The sequence below is a fragment of the Gigantopelta aegis genome, chromosome 13 (genome assembly GCF_016097555.1).
Source record: "Gigantopelta aegis isolate Gae_Host chromosome 13, Gae_host_genome, whole genome shotgun sequence".
Classification (NCBI taxonomy): Eukaryota; Metazoa; Mollusca; class Gastropoda; order Neomphalida; family Peltospiridae; genus Gigantopelta; species Gigantopelta aegis.
Window position 1 is genome coordinate 35094523 of NC_054711.1, and position 19248 is coordinate 35113770.

At 35.7% G+C, this 19248-nt stretch overlaps 1 protein-coding gene across 1 annotated transcript in view; it reads right to left on the reverse strand.

Annotated features, from left to right (window-relative positions):
* The window catches only part of LOC121387291 (myosin-IIIb-like), a 104600-nt gene that overhangs the window by 25927 nt on the left and 59425 nt on the right, over positions 1-19248 (reverse strand). Inside the window, exons 18-32 of the mRNA XM_041518313.1 lie at positions 18061-18277; positions 16644-16785; positions 15336-15489; positions 14904-14992; positions 14049-14178; positions 12725-12852; positions 12165-12280; positions 10715-10864; positions 10282-10393; positions 9664-9826; positions 8333-8413; positions 5953-6114; positions 3631-3815; positions 1777-2100; positions 901-974 (exon numbers count right to left, since the gene is read on the reverse strand). Of these exons, the coding sequence (XP_041374247.1) occupies positions 901-974; positions 1777-2100; positions 3631-3815; positions 5953-6114; positions 8333-8413; positions 9664-9826; positions 10282-10393; positions 10715-10864; positions 12165-12280; positions 12725-12852; positions 14049-14178; positions 14904-14992; positions 15336-15489; positions 16644-16785; positions 18061-18277 (2227 nt within the window). The remainder of the gene's footprint in view (positions 1-900; positions 975-1776; positions 2101-3630; positions 3816-5952; positions 6115-8332; positions 8414-9663; positions 9827-10281; positions 10394-10714; positions 10865-12164; positions 12281-12724; positions 12853-14048; positions 14179-14903; positions 14993-15335; positions 15490-16643; positions 16786-18060; positions 18278-19248) is intronic.

Sequence of the window (19248 nt, forward strand, 5' to 3'; positions counted from 1 at the left end):
TCCCATCACATCTGTCTATTGATAAATGTATACGTGCAATTCTTATATATAACAACTGAACATATACATTCATCAATATTAAATTTGCTACCACTTTATATAAAGCTTATGACCCTTGAACAAGTATTTTCATATGTTGCTTGCCAGAGCTCTAACAAACAAATGCAATTTTATCCGGACATAAATGTGATGCAGAATGCAAGCACATGTAAACTACAGTACATGTCTCAACAATGAAGTCGACCAACAACCTATGGTTGGTTTTTTAATAATCAATAAGTGCACCTGTTGAATGGCTAATTACCTAGGACCTTCAACTGTTGGTTCACCCAACTAGTTTTACACTTTATTCTGGCCCCGTGCCTACAACAGACTTTAGTCTCGAGTTAGGACTCTAACATGAATCTGAGACTCATTACCGATTTGAGTTGACTCTAAAGGTTTTATAAGTGCAGCCCCACTCCCACGGCTACTGATATTCAGTGTTGGGCTAGTAAATAACTACTATCACCATACACAACAGCTAGTGAAAACAAAAGTTGTCAATGCTGTATTTAAGTCTATTTTCTAAATATGAATATTCTGTGCCACCCCCACCCTCCCAAATTCATGGATTTTAAAGCTATCTCCCTCTTTATGTGACATAACCAATTATTAGTGAAATTATATTTACTTACGGTAAAGTAGGACTAGTGAATAGTTAATGGTGGCTAGTATATTTTTAAAATCACTGAACCCAAGGCTAGTGGATTTTATAAACATTCTAGAATCCGTGCATCCACAAAGTGAACCAGTGAAATGGACAGCTAGGAAACCTTCCACCTACAGGTAAACCTAGCTGAGTTCGTACATGTGTAGTTAATTTGTGTACTGTATAAATTAGTGCTGTCATTTTCTTACTTTGAAGATTGGCCATTTCCATTCTGAATCATCTGAACTCGATATCCCACAGTCATCTTATTAGTGTCGGCAAGCTAAATTAAAAAATAATAAAAATAAAGTTACAAGTTTGCATTATTGCACTACAGCATAATTTATTAAAGCAAAATACAAATACAGTAACTGTTTTAATAAACATGTGTTACTGCTGTCAGTGGTCTTCATACAACATAATTTAAGTCTGCTACGATGATAAATGAAAAAAAAAAAAAAAAAATAATAAAAAATATTATAATAAAAAAACCCAAACCATTTAATAAGTAAAAAATAAATAAATTTACATATAAAACAGCAGTCTGAGAGTACTGCTAAAGCAATACATGACCCCTACCAGGCCCAAAAATGTTTCGTATCTCTTAAATTCAAGGGCCATAACTATGTGAAAAATGGGTAAATTGCCATGATTTGTAACAGAACATAATAAAGATATACACAAAAATAGACATTGCGAAAAAAAGAAGAAGATTTTTTCCCCCCTGTATCTCCTAAGTTCAAAGGCCACACTGTAAAAACGGGTAACTCACCATGAGAGTCAAACTTGATCTTTAACAGTACATGATAAAGCTATACACAAAATTTCAGCTCCATATCTCAAGGCATTGTGAAAAAACCCATCCTGAAAACTATATGTGGGACAGACGGAGATGAAACCTACAGTCCCCTCCAGTTGGAACACTGTATGTGGAACAGATGAATGGACAGAATGGACAGACAGAGACAGTCAGAAGGATGGAGATAAAGCCTACAGTTGGTTGGACCAGTAGAGGACTAATAGATAAATAAATTGTACAAATAAATGAATGAATGACTGACTAAAGGGAGGTCACTCTAACGTACACTGTTGTAGTAATCTTGTTCTTTGTCGGGCATCAATGACTTGACTTCGTTCATCTTGCGGATGTGTTCCATCCGCATCTCATCAACGTCAAACATCTTCAACTTCTCCTCGAACGACCGCTGTCTCTCTTTCTCAAACGTCTCTTGTTTCTCAGTCTCCGCCTGTAGAATGGACTGCAGTGCCAGCAATCCGTCATCGTCAGGGTAGTCCACGGAGGGTAGCACGAACTTGGGTGAGGACGGTTGTCTGTGGTTTTCAATAGCCTCCCCTCTTGTTTGATTGTTTATCATGTACTGATATACATCACTGCCATACATTTCAACCTGCAGTTGATGAACACAAATGATATACGTCATTGCCATACATTTCAACCTGCAGTTGATGAACACAAATGATATACGTCATTGCCATACATTTCAACCTGCAGTTGATGAACAGAAATGATATACGTCATTGCCATACATTTCAACCTGCAGTTGGTGAACACAAATGATATATGTCATTGCCATACATTTCAACCTGCAGTTGATGAACACAAATGCAAATTATATATTCCTATTTGTATACATTAAAAACATTTTTTGCATGGAAGACTAAAATAAATGAAAATTCCTCATTGCATACATTAAAAAAACTTGTTTGTATTGAAGACTATAAAATAAATGAAAATTACTATATCTTCATTTTTTTTATTAAACAAATTCCTTAAACATTGTTAATGAACAAAAGGCACATAATTGCATGCATGTTTGTGTAGTTGGTGGGTTTCGAATGTCAAGATGTATATAAAATAAAAACACCTTCACATAAAATCAAGCAGACATGACATTTGGGTGAGCTGGGAAATTAGGTTAATCTTTGTAAATGAAAACACCTTTTTGACCAGATTGTTAAAGAATTTAGTTTTTCTTACCTGCTGATTGAAGTAAATGAGTTGTCCCTTTCTGACTCATTTAAAAAAATTTTTTTAGTTTTTGTTACCTGTTGACTGACTGAAGTAAATAACCCATGTCTCTTTCTGACTCTTTGTTTTTAAAGAATTAAGTGTCTGTTACCTGCTGACTGAAGTAAATAAGAATTAAGTGTCTGTTACCTGCTGACTGAAGTAAATAAGAATTAAGTGTCTGTTACCTGCTGACTGAAGTAAATAAGAATTAAGTGTCTGTTACCTGCTGACTGAAGTAAATAAGAATTAAGTGTCTGTTACCTGCTGACTGAAGTAAATAAGAATTAAGTGTCTGTTACCTGCTGACTGAAGTAAATAAGAATTAAGTGTCTGTTACCTGCTGACTGAAGTAAATAAGAATTAAGTGTCTGTTACCTGCTGACTTAAGTAAATAAGAATTAAGTGTCTGTTACCTGCTGACTGAAGAAAATAAGAATTAAGTGTCTGTTACCTGCTGACTGAAGTAAATAAGAATTAAGTGTCTGTTACCTGCTGACTTAAGTAAATAAGAATTAAGTGTCTGTTACCTGCTGACTGAAGAAAATAAGAATTAAGTGTCTGTTACCTGCTGACTGAAGTAAATACGAATTAATTGTCTGTTACCTGCTGACTTAAGTAAATAAGAATTAAGTGTCTGTTACCTGCTGACTGAAGTAAATAAGAATTAAGTGTCTGTTACCTGCTGACTGAAGAAAATAAGAATTAAGTGTCTGTTACCTGCTGACTGAAGAAAATAAGAATTAAGTGTCTGTTACCTGCTGACTGAAGTAAATAAGAATTAAGTGTCTGTTACCTGCTGACTGAAGTAAATAAGAATTAAGTGTCTGTTACCTGCTGACTGAAGTAAATACGAATTAAGTGTCTGTTACCTGTTGACTGAAGTAAATAAGAATTAAGTGTCTGTTACCTGCTGACCGAAGTAAATAAGCTGCGTCTCTTTCTGACTCTTGTACATGACGAGCTGCTGGTACAGCGTTTTCGACCGCCAGCGCCGGAAGTATTTCTGAATGATCAGAGCCGCGTGCGCCGCTTCCATCTTCTTCTGTGATCTGAGCTCTCTTGACGTCACCTTCACGCGGTGAGCCCGGAACGCTGCACAACACAAACATCTTTTAAACACACCACGGGCAGCTGCAGGAGTTTTCAAGGGTGGGGTGCAATGTTTGAAAAGGGCACATACAATATTCAGGGTGGGGTGCAGTGTTTAAAAAGGGCACATATATTATTCAGGGATGATGTGTGATGTTTTAAAAGGGCACATATATTATTCAGGGATGTTGTGTGATGTTTAAAAAGGGCACATACATTATTCAGGGACATGGGCGTACATAGGGGGGTTCGATGGGTTCGACATTATTATATTTACTCAACATAGAAATATATGCCCAATATCTCTGCAATCTATTTTGGAACCCCACTTTTCAAAACTCAACATAGAAATATATGCCCAATATCTCTGCAATCTATTTTGGAACCCCCCTTTTCAAAACTCAACATAGAAATATATGCCCAATATCTCTGCAATCTATTTTGGAACCTCCATTTTCAAAATCCTATGTACGCCCATGAGGGATGATGTGTGATGTTTAAAAGGGGCACATATATTATTCAGGGATGATGTGTGATGTTTAAAAAGGGCACATATATTATTCAGGGATGATGTGTGATGTTTATAAAGGGCACATATATTATTCAGGGATGATGTGTGATGTTTAAAAAGGGCACATATATTATTCAGGGATGATGTGTGATGTTTAAAAAGGGCACATATATTATTCATGGGATGATGTGTGATGTTTAAAAAGGGCACATATATTATTCAGGGATGATGTGTGATGTTTAAAAAGAGCACATATATTATTCAGGAGATGATGTGTGATGTTTAAAAAGGGCACATATATTATTCAGGGATGATGTGTGATGTTTAAAAAGGGCACATATATTATTCAGGGATGATGTGTGATGTTTAAAAAGGGCACATATATTATTCAGGGATGATGTGTGATGTTTAAAAAGGGCACATATATTATTCAGGGATGATGTGTGATGTTTAAAAAGGGCACATATATTATTCAGGGATGATGTGTGATGTTTAAAAAGAGCACATATATTATTCAGGAGATGATGTGTGATGTTTAAAAAGGGCACATATATTATTCAGGGATGATGTGTGATGTTTAAAAAGGGCACATATATTATTCAGGGATGATGTGTGATGTTTAAAAAGGGCACATATATTATTCAGGGATGATGTGTGATGTTTAAAAAGGGCACATATATTATTCATGGGATGATGTGTGATGTTTAAAAAGGGCACATATATTATTCAGGGATGATGTGTGATGTTTAAAAAGAGCACATATATTATTCAGGGGATGATGTGTGATGTTTAAAAAGGGCACATATATTATTCAGGGATGATGTGTGATGTTTAAAAAGGGCACATATATTATTCAGGGGATGATGTGTGATGTTTAAAAAGGGCACATATATTATTCAGGGGATGATGTGTGATGTTTAAAAAGGGCACATATATTATTCAGGGATGATGTGTGATGTTTAAAAAGGGCACATATATTATTCAGCGATGTTGTGTGATGTTTAAAAAGGGCATGCACAATATTCAAGGAGTAATGCAACATTTAAAAAGGGCACATACATGTACAGTATTCACGAAGGGGTGAAATGTTTTAAAAGATCACCGCCAATATTCTAAAGTATACTAATATGCATTACATATGGAAATACACCCCCGCCCCCCCCTTAAAAAACCCCCAAAAAACCCCAATGAAAACGATGAAGATATGTCCTCCATCAAACATAAATAAATTAACTGAATTCATTTTGTATACATTGGATTTTTCAGCACACTTTGAAATATGAGGAGGAGTGCATACCCCCAGCTCCGGATCCCTTGGATTCATGTATAAATATATATAAAACAGCAATAGTCTGAAGAATGTTACCTATCTGTTTATGGAAATTTAAATTATGCATTCTTGGATCAGCTTATCCTTCCAAACATACATGGTTTAAACACTTTTTTAGACTAATTTGAATGAAAGAATGAATGAATGAATGAATGAATGAATCAGATTGTGGTCAAAGCACATGATGAGGAACACCAAACGACACATCAAAGATTATTAAGTGTATATTATTAAGTTATTTTGGGGTCACTTGAAGGTCACTTATTTTGGATTTGGGTGTATTTTTAAAACTTGTTTACCTTTCTGTATCTTGACAGCACTCTCTTGTTCTGCTGACCTCTCGTTTTTGACCTTTCTGCGGGTCATGTGACCTCGGAACATTGATTGCAGCTTGATGCAGGCGTTGTGTCGTTCTTGTATCTGTGGACGGTATTTCCTTCTCGTCCAATATCCACGCATTACTGCAAAGTAAAGAAAGGACAGCTTTATTTCAATGTAAATAGTGTTTATGTATACTGGAGATGCAGTCCTTCCCCTATTATAATGTACACAAAATAATAATTACATTATTGCTGCAGTCCTTTTTCAACTTCATTTTGCTTTTCTGCTAATTAATACTTAAAGTTATAGTTTGTTTTGTTTAACGACACCACTAGAGCACATTGATTTGTTAACATTTGGTACATATACAGTCTTAGAGAGGAAGCCCGCTACATTTTTCCATTAGTAGCAAGAGATCTTCTTTATGTACTTTTCCACAGACAGAACAGCACATATCTTGGCATTTGATATATCAGTCATGGAGCTCTGTTTGCAAAGAGAAAAATCCCTATAGATACACCATCAAGGTTTGATTCTACGACCAAGCATATCAGGAGCTTCATCCAACATTGTGAGAGGTTAGTGAAACCAAGTTCCAGAATAATTAAGAAGTTAAATACTTGATCAGAATCACGCATATATGGCCATTCACAATTAACACATTAAGAGGATTTTCATACTGATTTGTACAGACTATTTTACTGACATTTTTTGTTTTAACAGCATCTGCTAGATTTAATCTATACCCCACTAGCATATGGTTTGTAGGCTCATGAAAAGGTTGATAACAACTCTTTATTACCCATATGGTTAAAAATATCTTAGTACATATCAAAGTGATACGTCCCACTGGAACGCCAAGTGGGACGTAACACTTGACGTCATCGTGTGACGTCATCAATTGGCACACTAGAACCTTACAGGAACGTCAACAAAACAACTTGAGTGATATAAATTAAGATCGATTATGGGTAATAAATAGGATATTAAACTTGACACCATTTCGTATCATGTTTATGTCCCTTGTAAAATAATTTTCATTGTAACACTTCGATGTCACATGATGACGTCATCAATTGGCACACTAGAACCTTACAGGAACATCAACAAAACAAGTTGAGTGATATAAATTAAGATTGATTATGGGTAATAAATAGGAAATTAAACTGGCCACCATTTTGTATTATGATTATGGCCCTCGTAAAATAATTTTCATTGTCACTCGCTAAAGCTCATGACAAATGAAAATGATTTCACCCGGGACATAAACATGATACGAAATGGAAGCTTGTTTAATATCCTATAATTAAATTTCTGCCAGTAACATTGATACATATACCGAACAACAAAAGATATGCGAATGTCACTTTAATTTATTTAAAATTATTCATTGTGAATCCCATTAGTTCTTGTGTCAACGCCTTGTGAACGTATTAGGACCAGTTTGACCGTCTATTATAATTATCAATGCCATGTGAACATATTAGGACCAGTTTGACCGTCTATTATAATTATCAACGCCTTGTGAACGTATTAGGACCAGTTTGACCGTCTATTATAATTATCAACGCCTTGTGAACGTATTAGGACCAGTTTGACCGTCTATTATAATTATCAACGCCTTGTGAACATATTAGGACCAGTTTGACCGTCTATTATAATTATCAACGCCTTGTGAACATATTAGGACCAGTTTGACCGTCTATTATAATTATCAACGCCTTGTGAACATATTAGGACCAGTTTGACGACCAGTTTGACTGTCTATTATAATTATCAACGCCTTGTGAACATAATATTAGGACCAGTTTGACCGTCTATTATAATTATCAACGCCTTGTGAACATATTAGGACCAGTTTGACGACCAGTTTGACTGTCTATTATAATTATCAATGCCTTGTGAACATAATATTAGGACCAGTTTGACCGTCTATTATAATTATCAACGCCTTGTGAACATATTAGGACCAGTTTGACGACCAGTTTGACTGTCTATTATAATTATCAACGCCTTGTGAACATAATATTAGGACCAGTTTGACCGTCTATTATAATTATCAACGCCTTGTGAACATATTAGGACCAGTTTGACGACCAGTTTGACTGTCTATTATAATTATCAATGCCTTGTGAACATAATATTAGGACCAGTTTGACCGTCTATTATAATTATCAACGCCTTGTGAACATATCAGGACCAGTTTGACGACCAGTTTGACCGTCTATTATAATTATCAATGCCTTGTGAACATAATATTAGGACCAGTTTGACTGTCTATTTATCTAATTACTAAATTAAATATCATGATTTGTTTTTAATTCCATTTCTTTTGTGGATCAGTATACTGTCACATACCTTTCTGTATGAAAATTGCAGCAGATCTTCTGTTTCTTAAGACTCCACCGTAATGCTTGCGGACCATCCAGCCTCGGGTGTCTGAAATAACGAACACATTTCACCATTATTAAATGAATTAAAGGAAAGGAATGTTTGTTATGTTTGTTTACCAACACTTCAGTACATTCGTTTAATGACATTCCAGCAGTGATTGGTGACTGGCTATTTATTAACTGTTTCCTGACCCAACTAGAACCCCATGATTGGTAAATCGAAGTCAAAGTTTGTTTTGTTTAATGACACCACTAGAGCACATTGACTAATTAATCATCAGCTATTGGATGTCAAACATTTGGTAATTCTAACACGTCTTAGCGAGGAAACCTGTTACATCTTTCCTAAGACCAAGACCAAGACCAAAGTGTTTAATGTGTACATTCAGAGCAAGCTGTTGTAGCGCACGCCTGTCCTGGACACAGGTGCCAGCCTTGGCCGGCTCCTCCGTCCATGACAGGAAAAGTGGGGTGGGTAGGAGGGGGACCGCCTGCACTGGCAGGTGCAAGGGAGAGTACCAGCAGTCCGACCGTAGCCGGTAACAGGTGGAGGGTGGTATGGTGCTATGGAATTTGGAATGTCTCGTGGGATTAAGCCAAAGGGAAATGGGCACGCATTTTGGTGAAGAAATTTAGGCACAATTTTGAGGGAGGGAGGGAGGGAGGGAGGGGGAGAGAGAGAGAGAGAGAGAGAGAGAGAGAGAGAGAGAGAGAGAGAGAGAGAGAGAGAGAGAGAGAGAGAGAATGAGAGAGAGAGAGAGAGAGAATGAGAAAGAGACACACAGAGAGAGTAGTAGAAAGACAAACAGTGTGAGAGAGAGACAAAGAGAGAGAGAATGGGTTACTCAAAAACAAATTCATGTAATCCATTTTTACATAACCTGTTACAACCATGTAAATGATATTGTAAATTTAATGTGTGAATGAATAGTTTATGCCAACCAGACTTACTTGATAGACACCTGAAAGGAAACAATTATTATCACAATTAAAAGGTAATCGAACCACCTCAGTGGATCCATTCAACTAGTTGGGTTTCACTCGTTCCAAACAGTGGGCCACAACTTGTCAAAGGCCATGGTGGTATGTGCTTTCCTGTCTGTGGCAAAGTGTATGCAAAAAATCCCTTCCTGCATTAGGAAAAATGTAGCTGGTTTCCTCAGAAATACCAAATGTTTGACATCCAACAGCTGACGATTAATTAATCAATGTGCTTCAGTGGTGTCGTTAAACAAAACAAATTTTAACTTAGTAAAAGGTATTAATTTTAATTCAAATCTTGTATTTTCCACTCACATTTCTGCAACATGAGTGCAGCTTTTTCCAGCTTCCATCGATACTGGAAGAATCGAGTTCGTGCGAGCCAGGTGCGCACACACGACTGAATCAAAATAATCTTCCGACACAGGTCCTCGTATTTACGCACCAGTTCTTCCACATGGTAGTATTTCAAAAACACCTGAAAATACGGTCATTCAGTTTTTTATAAAGTTTAATATACAGTTAAACCTCTCAAAACCTGGCCTCCTGTAAACCGGAATTCCCCCCAAACCAGACATTTTTCACTGTCCTTTTTAAAAATCTGTACAGAACTTAACCTCTCTAAACCGGATACCTCTTAAACCGGACATTTTACTTGGTTCCGATAGTATCCAGTTTATAAAGGTTTCACTGTATAATTAAAAAATTTAAAAGACAAATAAAAAATAATAACAATGATTTATAAGATGGACAGAAATAAAGAAAATCAAAATAGAAAGTCAGACAGAAAGGATCCCATAGGAAAGTTACATATGATTGTGATCTTCAAATGTGAAAATCACTGATGTCAAAATTTTTAATTTCGAACACTTGAAAATGTTCTAAAATCTTTAGCAAAATGTCCTTATAAGTAGTTACAGTGTACATACATACCTTTGTGTTACCAAGTGCCCATTCCTCAAGACCAATTCTTTCTAAAAGTTTCTGACAGTTTTCTCTTGACACCTCAATCTTCTCTGTCCACTGATATCCAAGTACATGATATCTGCAACAAAAACCAATACATTTATTTACAAGACCAAAAAATTATTTAAACTAATTTTACAGAGAGAGAGAGAGAGAGAGAGAGAGAGAGAGAGAGAGAGAGAGAGAGAAAGAGAGAAAGAGAGAGAGAGAGAGAGAGGGGGGGGGGGAGGGGAGATAAAGAGAGGTAAGATGTAAAGGAAAGACAGACAGAGAGAGAAATGAAGGAGGGAGGGAAGAATAAATATACACACAAACAATGACTCTATGTACAAGTGAGGATGTTAAAATCCAACCTCTGGTGTAGGTTACTATTACTATTTCTACTGTCGAGATGAGACACCTTTTAATGAAGTCTGCAAACAGGATTCTGTTTGAGTATCCCTGTCGTCTGATGCGAGTGGTTTCCAAGACGCCGGTGTATCGGAGTTGTGTCGTCACCTTCTCACTGTCAAAATTGTCGGGATCTTTCTTGTCATTCGGTTTGATGCATCTGACAAAACAACAATCATTATCGTATACTAGCAATGGGGCATTGTTTAATTCCACAATCAGCTTCAACTGCCAGGTCAATGGGGAGGAGGTGTAAGACCACATAAAGAGAGGAATATTTGCTTAACGACACCTGGCCTGGTGCTTATAAAATTAGACTCAAGACTCTAATAGAGTCTAAGACAGTAATGTCATGACAACGCCATACAAATTGTATGCATGTGACATCATTAGAGATTGATAAGTTTTGTAAGCACGGGCTCAGAGCACATTTTAAACTACATCCATCTGATGTCTAACATACGGCTATTCTGTTTTATAAGCACAGGCTCAGAGCACATTTTAAATTACATCCATTTGATGTCTAACATATGGCTATTCTGTTTTATAAGCACGGGCTCAGAGTACATTTTAAACTACATCCATCTGATGTCTAACATACGGCTATTCTGTTTTATAAGCACAGGCTCAGAGTACATTTTAAATTACATCCATTTGATGTCTAACATACGGCTATTCTGTTTTATAAGCACGGGCTCAGAGTACATTTTAAATTACATCCATGTGATGTCTAACATATGGCTATTCTGTTTTATAAGCACAGGCTCAGAGCACATTTTAAATTACATCCATTTGATGTCTAACATACGGCTATTCTATTTTATAAGCACGGCTCAGAGCACATTTTAAACTACATCCATGTGATATCTAACATACGGCTATTCTATTTTATAAGCACGGGCTCAGAGTACATTTTAAACTACATCCATGTGATGTTTAACATATGACTATTTCAACATTAAGTCGAAATAGATCAAAAAAAAGGAAAAACCACTGATGCCACATAGACTACTATGAAAGCAGCAAGGCTATTTTTTTACAGCAGGACAGCACATACCATAACCTTTGATTTATCAGTCATGGAGCACTGTTAGGATGAAAAAAAAACCCAAAACACCTCCTGAGTCAATCAAGGGTGAATGATCCTGTAACCACTCACACTTCAGACTTCTACTGCTGAGCTTTATTCCACCACCCCAATCCTTGGATGAACTATCGACCACTAAGGCTTGGCACACACCTGACGATTAACAGCAATTTTATTGTCAAGTTGGCAGTAGTCTGAAAATGTGCACCTGCACACCCCAGCTGACGCGACAGTCTAATTGGGGCAAAATTGAAAATTAGACGCAATTAACTGTGACGTCTTAGCCCTGCACACACCTACTGATTATAGTCACGTCAGTGTTAATCGGTAGGTATATGCCAAGCGTAACTAAAACTGTATGTACTATGCCTACCTGACAAAATGAGGTGTTCCAGCCACCATCTTTGCGAGGAGGTCCATCAACGAGAAGCGGAAGTAGGTCGCCACGGTCTGCTGAATTCGAGTCATGCTCTGTGACCCAGTGGCATGCTACAATGTATTTGATATAAAGTCATCTAAAACCCTATGTATTACATGAAATCACTACGCTGACACAAAATTATAAAATGGATTTTATTTTCTAGTACGACCTACAAAATTATATTACATTATTATAGTAATAAATATACTGAAAATGCACCACCAAATTCTCAGTTGTTATTGCTATTAAAACTTTAACAGACGGACAACACCATACCATAATACAACCCATCATAGACGGGCGTATAAAAAAGAAAAAAGGACTTGTTTGTGAGAAATGGAGCTAAATTTAAGAGTTAAAACTCAAAAACTGATGTCATTGCCACTGTAATATATATTATATCTTGGCTTCTGACTTTGAGGTGATTGAGACGAAAAGACTAGTAGAAAGTGGCTAACTGGGAACAAGAACTAAAGAACAAATTTAAAGAACGTGTGTTAAGGTTTGTGTACCTTGCTTCCTCCCATGGACTTGGCGGCGTAGCTCTGTATGGAATACCCGGACGTGTTGTTGGGCGAGCTAGGGAAACTTGACCGCGAACTGTTAGCCGAGGACGGAAGACTTCCTGTCGCCAAGTTTCCTGTGGACAATTTACAATCAAAGTCCTAATCACTGTTATAGTAGCTGTCTATTGTTTGTTATACATAATTCATGAAACACTGTGGAATGAACACCTGGAAACTGTATTAATGAAGTCATAACATTGTAACCTGAAGTACAGTACCCTGAGTACAATGAAAGATTGAGCCAATGATGGACTGTTGGGAGGTTTGGACAAGATCAATATTTTCATATACTTACCTTTTCTGACACCCAATAGTGTATTTTGTGCTTGGGTGTAGTTAAACATTCATTCGTTTGTCCATTCATTCGTTCGTTCGTTCATTTGTTCATTCCATTCATTCGTTCATTCATTCATTCATTCATTTATTCATGCCGATCAATGAAAATGAGGAGATATACAAATAGGTAAAGAGAAAAGGTTAAGATGAAAAGAAATGTTAATTTCAGGTATTTAAAACAACAGTATAAAGTCAGCTGTTTTTGTGAGAGGTTGTATTTAAAACAACAGTATAAAGTCATGTTTTTGTGAGAGGTTGTATTTAAAACATCAGTATAAAGTCATCTGTTTTTGTGAGAGGTTGTATTTAAAACATCAGTATAAAGTCATCTGTTTTTGTGAGAGGTTGTATTTAAAACATCAGTATAAAGTCAGCTGTTTTTGCGAGAGGTTGTATTTAAAACATCAGTATAAAGTCACCTGTTTTTGTGAGAGGTATTTAAAACAACAGTATAAAGTCAGCTGTTTTTGTGAGAGGTTGTATTTAAAACATCAGTATAAAGTCACCTGTTTTTGTGAGAGGTATTTAAAACAACAGTATAAAGTCATCTGTTTTTGTGAGAGGTTGTATTTAAAATATCAGTATAAAGTCATCTGTTTTTGTGAGAGGTTGTATTTAAAACATCAGTATAAAGTCAGCTGTTTTTGTGAGAGGTTGTATTTAAAACATCAGTATAAAGTCACCTGTTTTTGTGAGAGATTGTATTTAAAACATCAGTATAAAGTCACCTGTTTTTTGAGAGGTTGTATTTAAAACATCAGTGTAAAGTCATCTGTTTTTGTGAGTGGAGTTTGAACCAAGGACTTCACAACACATATTAATTTCAGCTATTTAAAACAGCAAGGTAAAGTAACCTGTTTTCGTGAGTGGAGTCTGAACCAAGGACTTCACAACACGTTAATTTCAGCTATTTAGAACAGCAATGTAAAGTAACCTGTTTTCGTGAGTGGAGTCTGAAACAAGGACTTCACGACGCTGTTTTCTGACATCCGCATGATGTTCACGATCTCAGCGGGAAGTCGATCTCGATTCTTCTCCAAGAATCCAAAAGCATCATACTCGACCTGAAATAACAAATAAAAACAAAGAAACTTGTGATTAATGACAGCTCTCCATATAGTTTAATTACTAGCTATAATGTGTTGGTTTGGAATATAGTTCAAAGATAGATGACTTTCTTGATGTCCCATGGGTCAGAGGATCGATTACCCTCAGTAGACACAATTTTTTGTTTTCTATTCTGACCAATGCCACATAACTGGGATAGCAAATAAAGTTTGGATTAATGACACCACTATAGAACACTTTGATTAATTCCAATTGGCAGCAAGAGATATTTTATATGCACTTTCCCACAGACAGCAAGGACAAGACAATTCTGTAAATAGCATGCCCTTTGATTATACCAATCGTGGGACCAAACAATACGAAAAAACAAAAGCTATAAAAATTAAGGAAACAATGTTTAATGATAGCTCTCTGCATAGTTTAATTATCAGCTATCAGGTGTTAGGTTGGAATTAATTCAGAGGTAGAGACGGAGTACAGTTTTTGAGGTGAAATGGGTCAGAGGATAAATTACCCTCAGTGAACAAAAATCACTGTGCTGCACCGAGATAAAATTAATAAACCATGTTTCCTTGATCTAAAAGATGAAAATGGACAAAATAACAGACTGGAAAGACAAAATAAATAATTCAAAGAAGTCAAATAAAATTAAAATAATAACAAAAAGTAAATAAATTAATTAAAATACTGAAAACAAAGTGAATATTGAAAAATCAACTACCTTGCCAGCGTAGTGCTCAATGCAGAACTTCAGACTGTTACCTTTAGGTCGGCTGTAGACAACACTCCGAATGTTTTGGTGAAATTTATCTTTAAAAAGTAACATGAAAGAATGATTAGCATTGTAGACAAGCTTGATCAAAATGGAGAACACCAAACAATGAATTACCAGAGTTTGATCAAAGGGGCGACAACCAAATAAATTACTCACTGACAAAGGTTTTATCCCTGATTTCAGATAATTTCTGCAATGTTCATCAAAGGGGAGACAACTAGACAGTGAATCACTGAAAAAGATTCGGATCAAAGGGGAAACAACCAGACAATGATGTGTGATTTTAGGTGACCTTCTGTAATGTTCATTAAAGGAGAGACAACCAAACAACGATTCATCAAGTTTTATCAAAGGGGAGACAACTAGGTAATGACTCACCAACAAGTGTTTGATCCGTGGCTTTAGGGAAGTGGCTTTCCTCGTCGAGTAGTGCTAACAGACCCATCGGTTTCATGAGAAACATGTCGAGAATCGGCCGATTATCCACAAAACCAACATCACTGGCATCAATACCTTCATTCTTGTACTCTTGCTGGAAACAAAGAGTCACTTTAAAAACTGTGATTTTAACCTGCAGATATGCATAACATTAAAGCTTCTGTAGATTAGTGTAGTGATGCCATTTTATACAATTCTTATAATTACAAATGACACAACACAACTTATTTTGTTAAAATACAAATAAATCAGTTTTCATCATCATTTCATTGACATTTTTCTAATGTAAAATAACATAATTTTCTATGTTTTATTGAAGGATAACATTAAGGTTTTTTGTGAGGTCGTCCAATCAGAAGAGAGTAAATTATGTAACAGGGGTAAGTTTGAAATTATAATACAGAAAACAGTAGCGAAAGTGTATCACAATTAATTGTTCATCGTGAGCTAATACATTTTCATGTGACCTAGATTAACGACTGCATTTAAAGCACATTGAAGAATGGTGAGTCATGGGAAGCAAAATTATTCCATCCATTTATTCTAAATGTTTAAATACTAAAATATTCTTAAAGTATGTCTGGAACTTTTAATAATCTCAATGTTTTGTAAATATTTCTTACTGACTTTTTTTTCAAATTGGTAATGAAATTTATTTGCAAAATAATTCTCATTAACTGATTGACAGATTAAGCCTTATATATGCAATATCATACAGGAATATAAGATCATACAACTAGGGATGGAATGAGTAATCGCGGTTCACGAAAATCACGGTTTTAGGCCCACGTTTTATTTCAATAAAAAAATAAAAATATATATATATATATTTTGTTTTTAATTGGTACATGTATAAATGATTTCACACCTTGCTAGTAATCCTAATGACTGGTAAAGTATTTCGTCCAATCACAGTGCTTGATTCCCTTACACCTGACATGTTTCCATGGGTGACGTGGACCCAAGGTCCCATTCGGATCCTGCACTGAACCCGCAAATTTACTGCATGGTAAAAATACAATTTTTGTTTTCTAGTCACGATATAGTTTTATATTTTACAATTATTTTATAAATGACCATTAAAAATAAAGTGTCTTTTTCTTAAAATGGTTTATTAAAATGTATGTATGATAGCTCTGTATTGTGAGTAAATCGAACCGTGGGCCAAATATCGAAAATCGAATAAAAAATAAAACAAAACCGAATCGTCCCATCCCAACATACAACTACAAACTAGTAAAGACGTACCATCTCCCACACAAAGATGTGTTGATTGAAGTAGTACTGGATCTGCTCATTTGCAATGTTGATGCAGATTTGTTCAAACGAGTTTATCGTGAAGTTCTCAAAGCCGAAAATATCCAGCAGTCCAATCACAAGGCTGTCCTCTCTGTAAGTGATGGTTTTTATTAAAGAGACTATTTCGAGGTTGTTGCTACTGTAACATGAATCAGACTAAGCATTTTTAACAACAAAAATGATATATTAAATACATTTTTTAAAAATTAAAATGTAAGTGCCTAAATACAAGGTTTTTGTGATTGTCTTAATATCTGCCGTAGATAAGACTAGAATTTACCGAGTTATAAAATAGTCATAAAATTAATGGGCTGACTTTATGAAGTCTGTTTTTCTTAAACTCAGGTGTTTAAGCACTGTAAATGTATGTAGTTTACACATGTGTAAGACAGGTGTTTAAGCACTGTAAATGTAGGTAGTTTACACGTGTAAGACAGGTGTTTAAGCACGATAAATGTAGGTAGTTTACACATGTGTAAGACAAGTGTTTAAGCACGGTAAATGTAGGTAGTTTACACATGTGTAAGACAGGTGTTTAAGCACGGTAAATGTAGGTAGTTTACACATGTGTAAGACAGGTGTTTAAGCACGATAAATGTAGGTAGTTTACACATGTGTAAGACAGGTGTTTAAGCATGGTAAATGTAGGTAGTTTACACATGTGTAAGACAGGTGTTTAAGCACGGTAAATGTAGGTAGTTTACACATGTGTAAGACAGGTGTTTAAGCACGGTAAATGTAGGTAGTTTACACATGTGTAAGACAGGTGTTTAAGCACTAGGTGTTTAAGCACTGTAAATGTACGTAGTTTACACACGTGTAAGACAGGTGTTTAAGCACGGTAAATGTAGGTAGTTTACACATGTGTAAGACAGGTGTTTAAGCACTGTAAATGTACGTAGTTTACACACGTGTAACACAGGTGTTTAAGCACTGTAAATGTAGGTAGTTTACACATGTGTAAGTCAAAAAACTATTTTGTAAATTTGGCCCAATATTTAATTTTTTTTTATCCAATTTACAAAAAATATAAAATAACAACTTATTATTTTTCTACAAATAAAACATAAAACATTACAATAACTTTACAACATATGACATATTAATTTTGCTCCAAAAATCCCCCAAACTATGTAGTAGTGTTGGTATAAAGTGCTTTACTGGCAGTAGCTAGTTGGAATTTCCCTATTAGCTCAGTTGGTAGAGCGCTGGACTCTCAGTGGTTCGAATCTCCTCAGGGGAGATTGATTTTTCTGTTACAGTTGGAGCCATTGTAGGGACTGGGTGTGATCTTAAAAAAATCATTTTGATAACAATTTATCATTTTACTGAACTGCGACACAAAATACAACCAACAATAACTTACGGTTTTGCTGCAGATTTCAGAGGTTTAAGAAGTGTACTAATCCGATTGACAATCCAGCTGAACAGCCGACCGTACAGGGCTTTCGACATGGCATCCCGTGCATTCACCGCTTCCTGGATTGTGTTGTTACGGATGATCACCTCTCCTTTCGCAACCATTCCAGTTGTTGTCAGGGCCTCTATTAACTCGGTCACGTCAATTCCCAGAAGAGACGACACTATGAAGAACAAGGAGAAATCATTGAATGGAAAGGAAAAGACATTATTACCCAAACATGGAACATTTTGTGGAATATCGCATCACGATTCGCTATACAAGTTTTAGAGATTGCTGCACAATTTTAAAACATTGAACAGTATTTGGTAATCAATTTTCAGCTTACTAGAAATATTGCTAATCAAGATTTTGAAAACAAAATGTACTCTGCCAAATGGTTAAAAATATCTTAGAATGTCATATGTGACGTAACACCTCGTATGACGTCACACGACTGACGCACTAGGACCTTATCAGAATGTTAATCAAATGATTTTAAAATAGTGATATAAACTGAAATTGATTAATAGGTAATAAATACATTATTAAATTCGCCACCATTTCGTATCATGTTTAAGTCCCTTGTGAAATAATTTTCATTGTCACTTGCTAAAGCTCTTGACAAGTGAAAATGTAATGACACCTGAGCACATTGCTTAATCAGTTAATTAGGAAAAGAAAGGAATGTGTGTTCAATAACACCTCAGCATTTCCTTTAATCAGTGACTATTAGGAAAAGAAAGGAATGTTTGTTCAATAACACCTCAACATTTCCTTTAATCAGTGACTATTCAGAAAAGAAAGGAATGTGTGTTCAATAACACCTCAGCATTTCCTTTAATCAGTGACTATTAGGAAAAGAAAGGAAAAGAAAGGAATGTGTGTTCAATAACACCTCAGCATTTCCTTTAATCAGTGACTATTAGGAAAAGAAAGGAATGTTTGTTCAATAACACCTCAGCATTTTCTTTAATCAGTGACTATTAGGAAAAGAAAGGAATATTTATTTAATTACATAATCAGTGACTATTAGTAAAGGAATGGATAGTTCATTTAATAACACCCCACCACACTTTAATTAGGAAAGGAATGTTTGTTTAACAACACCTCGTGACATTGTTTAATTGACTACTAACAACTGGTACTCGGCAC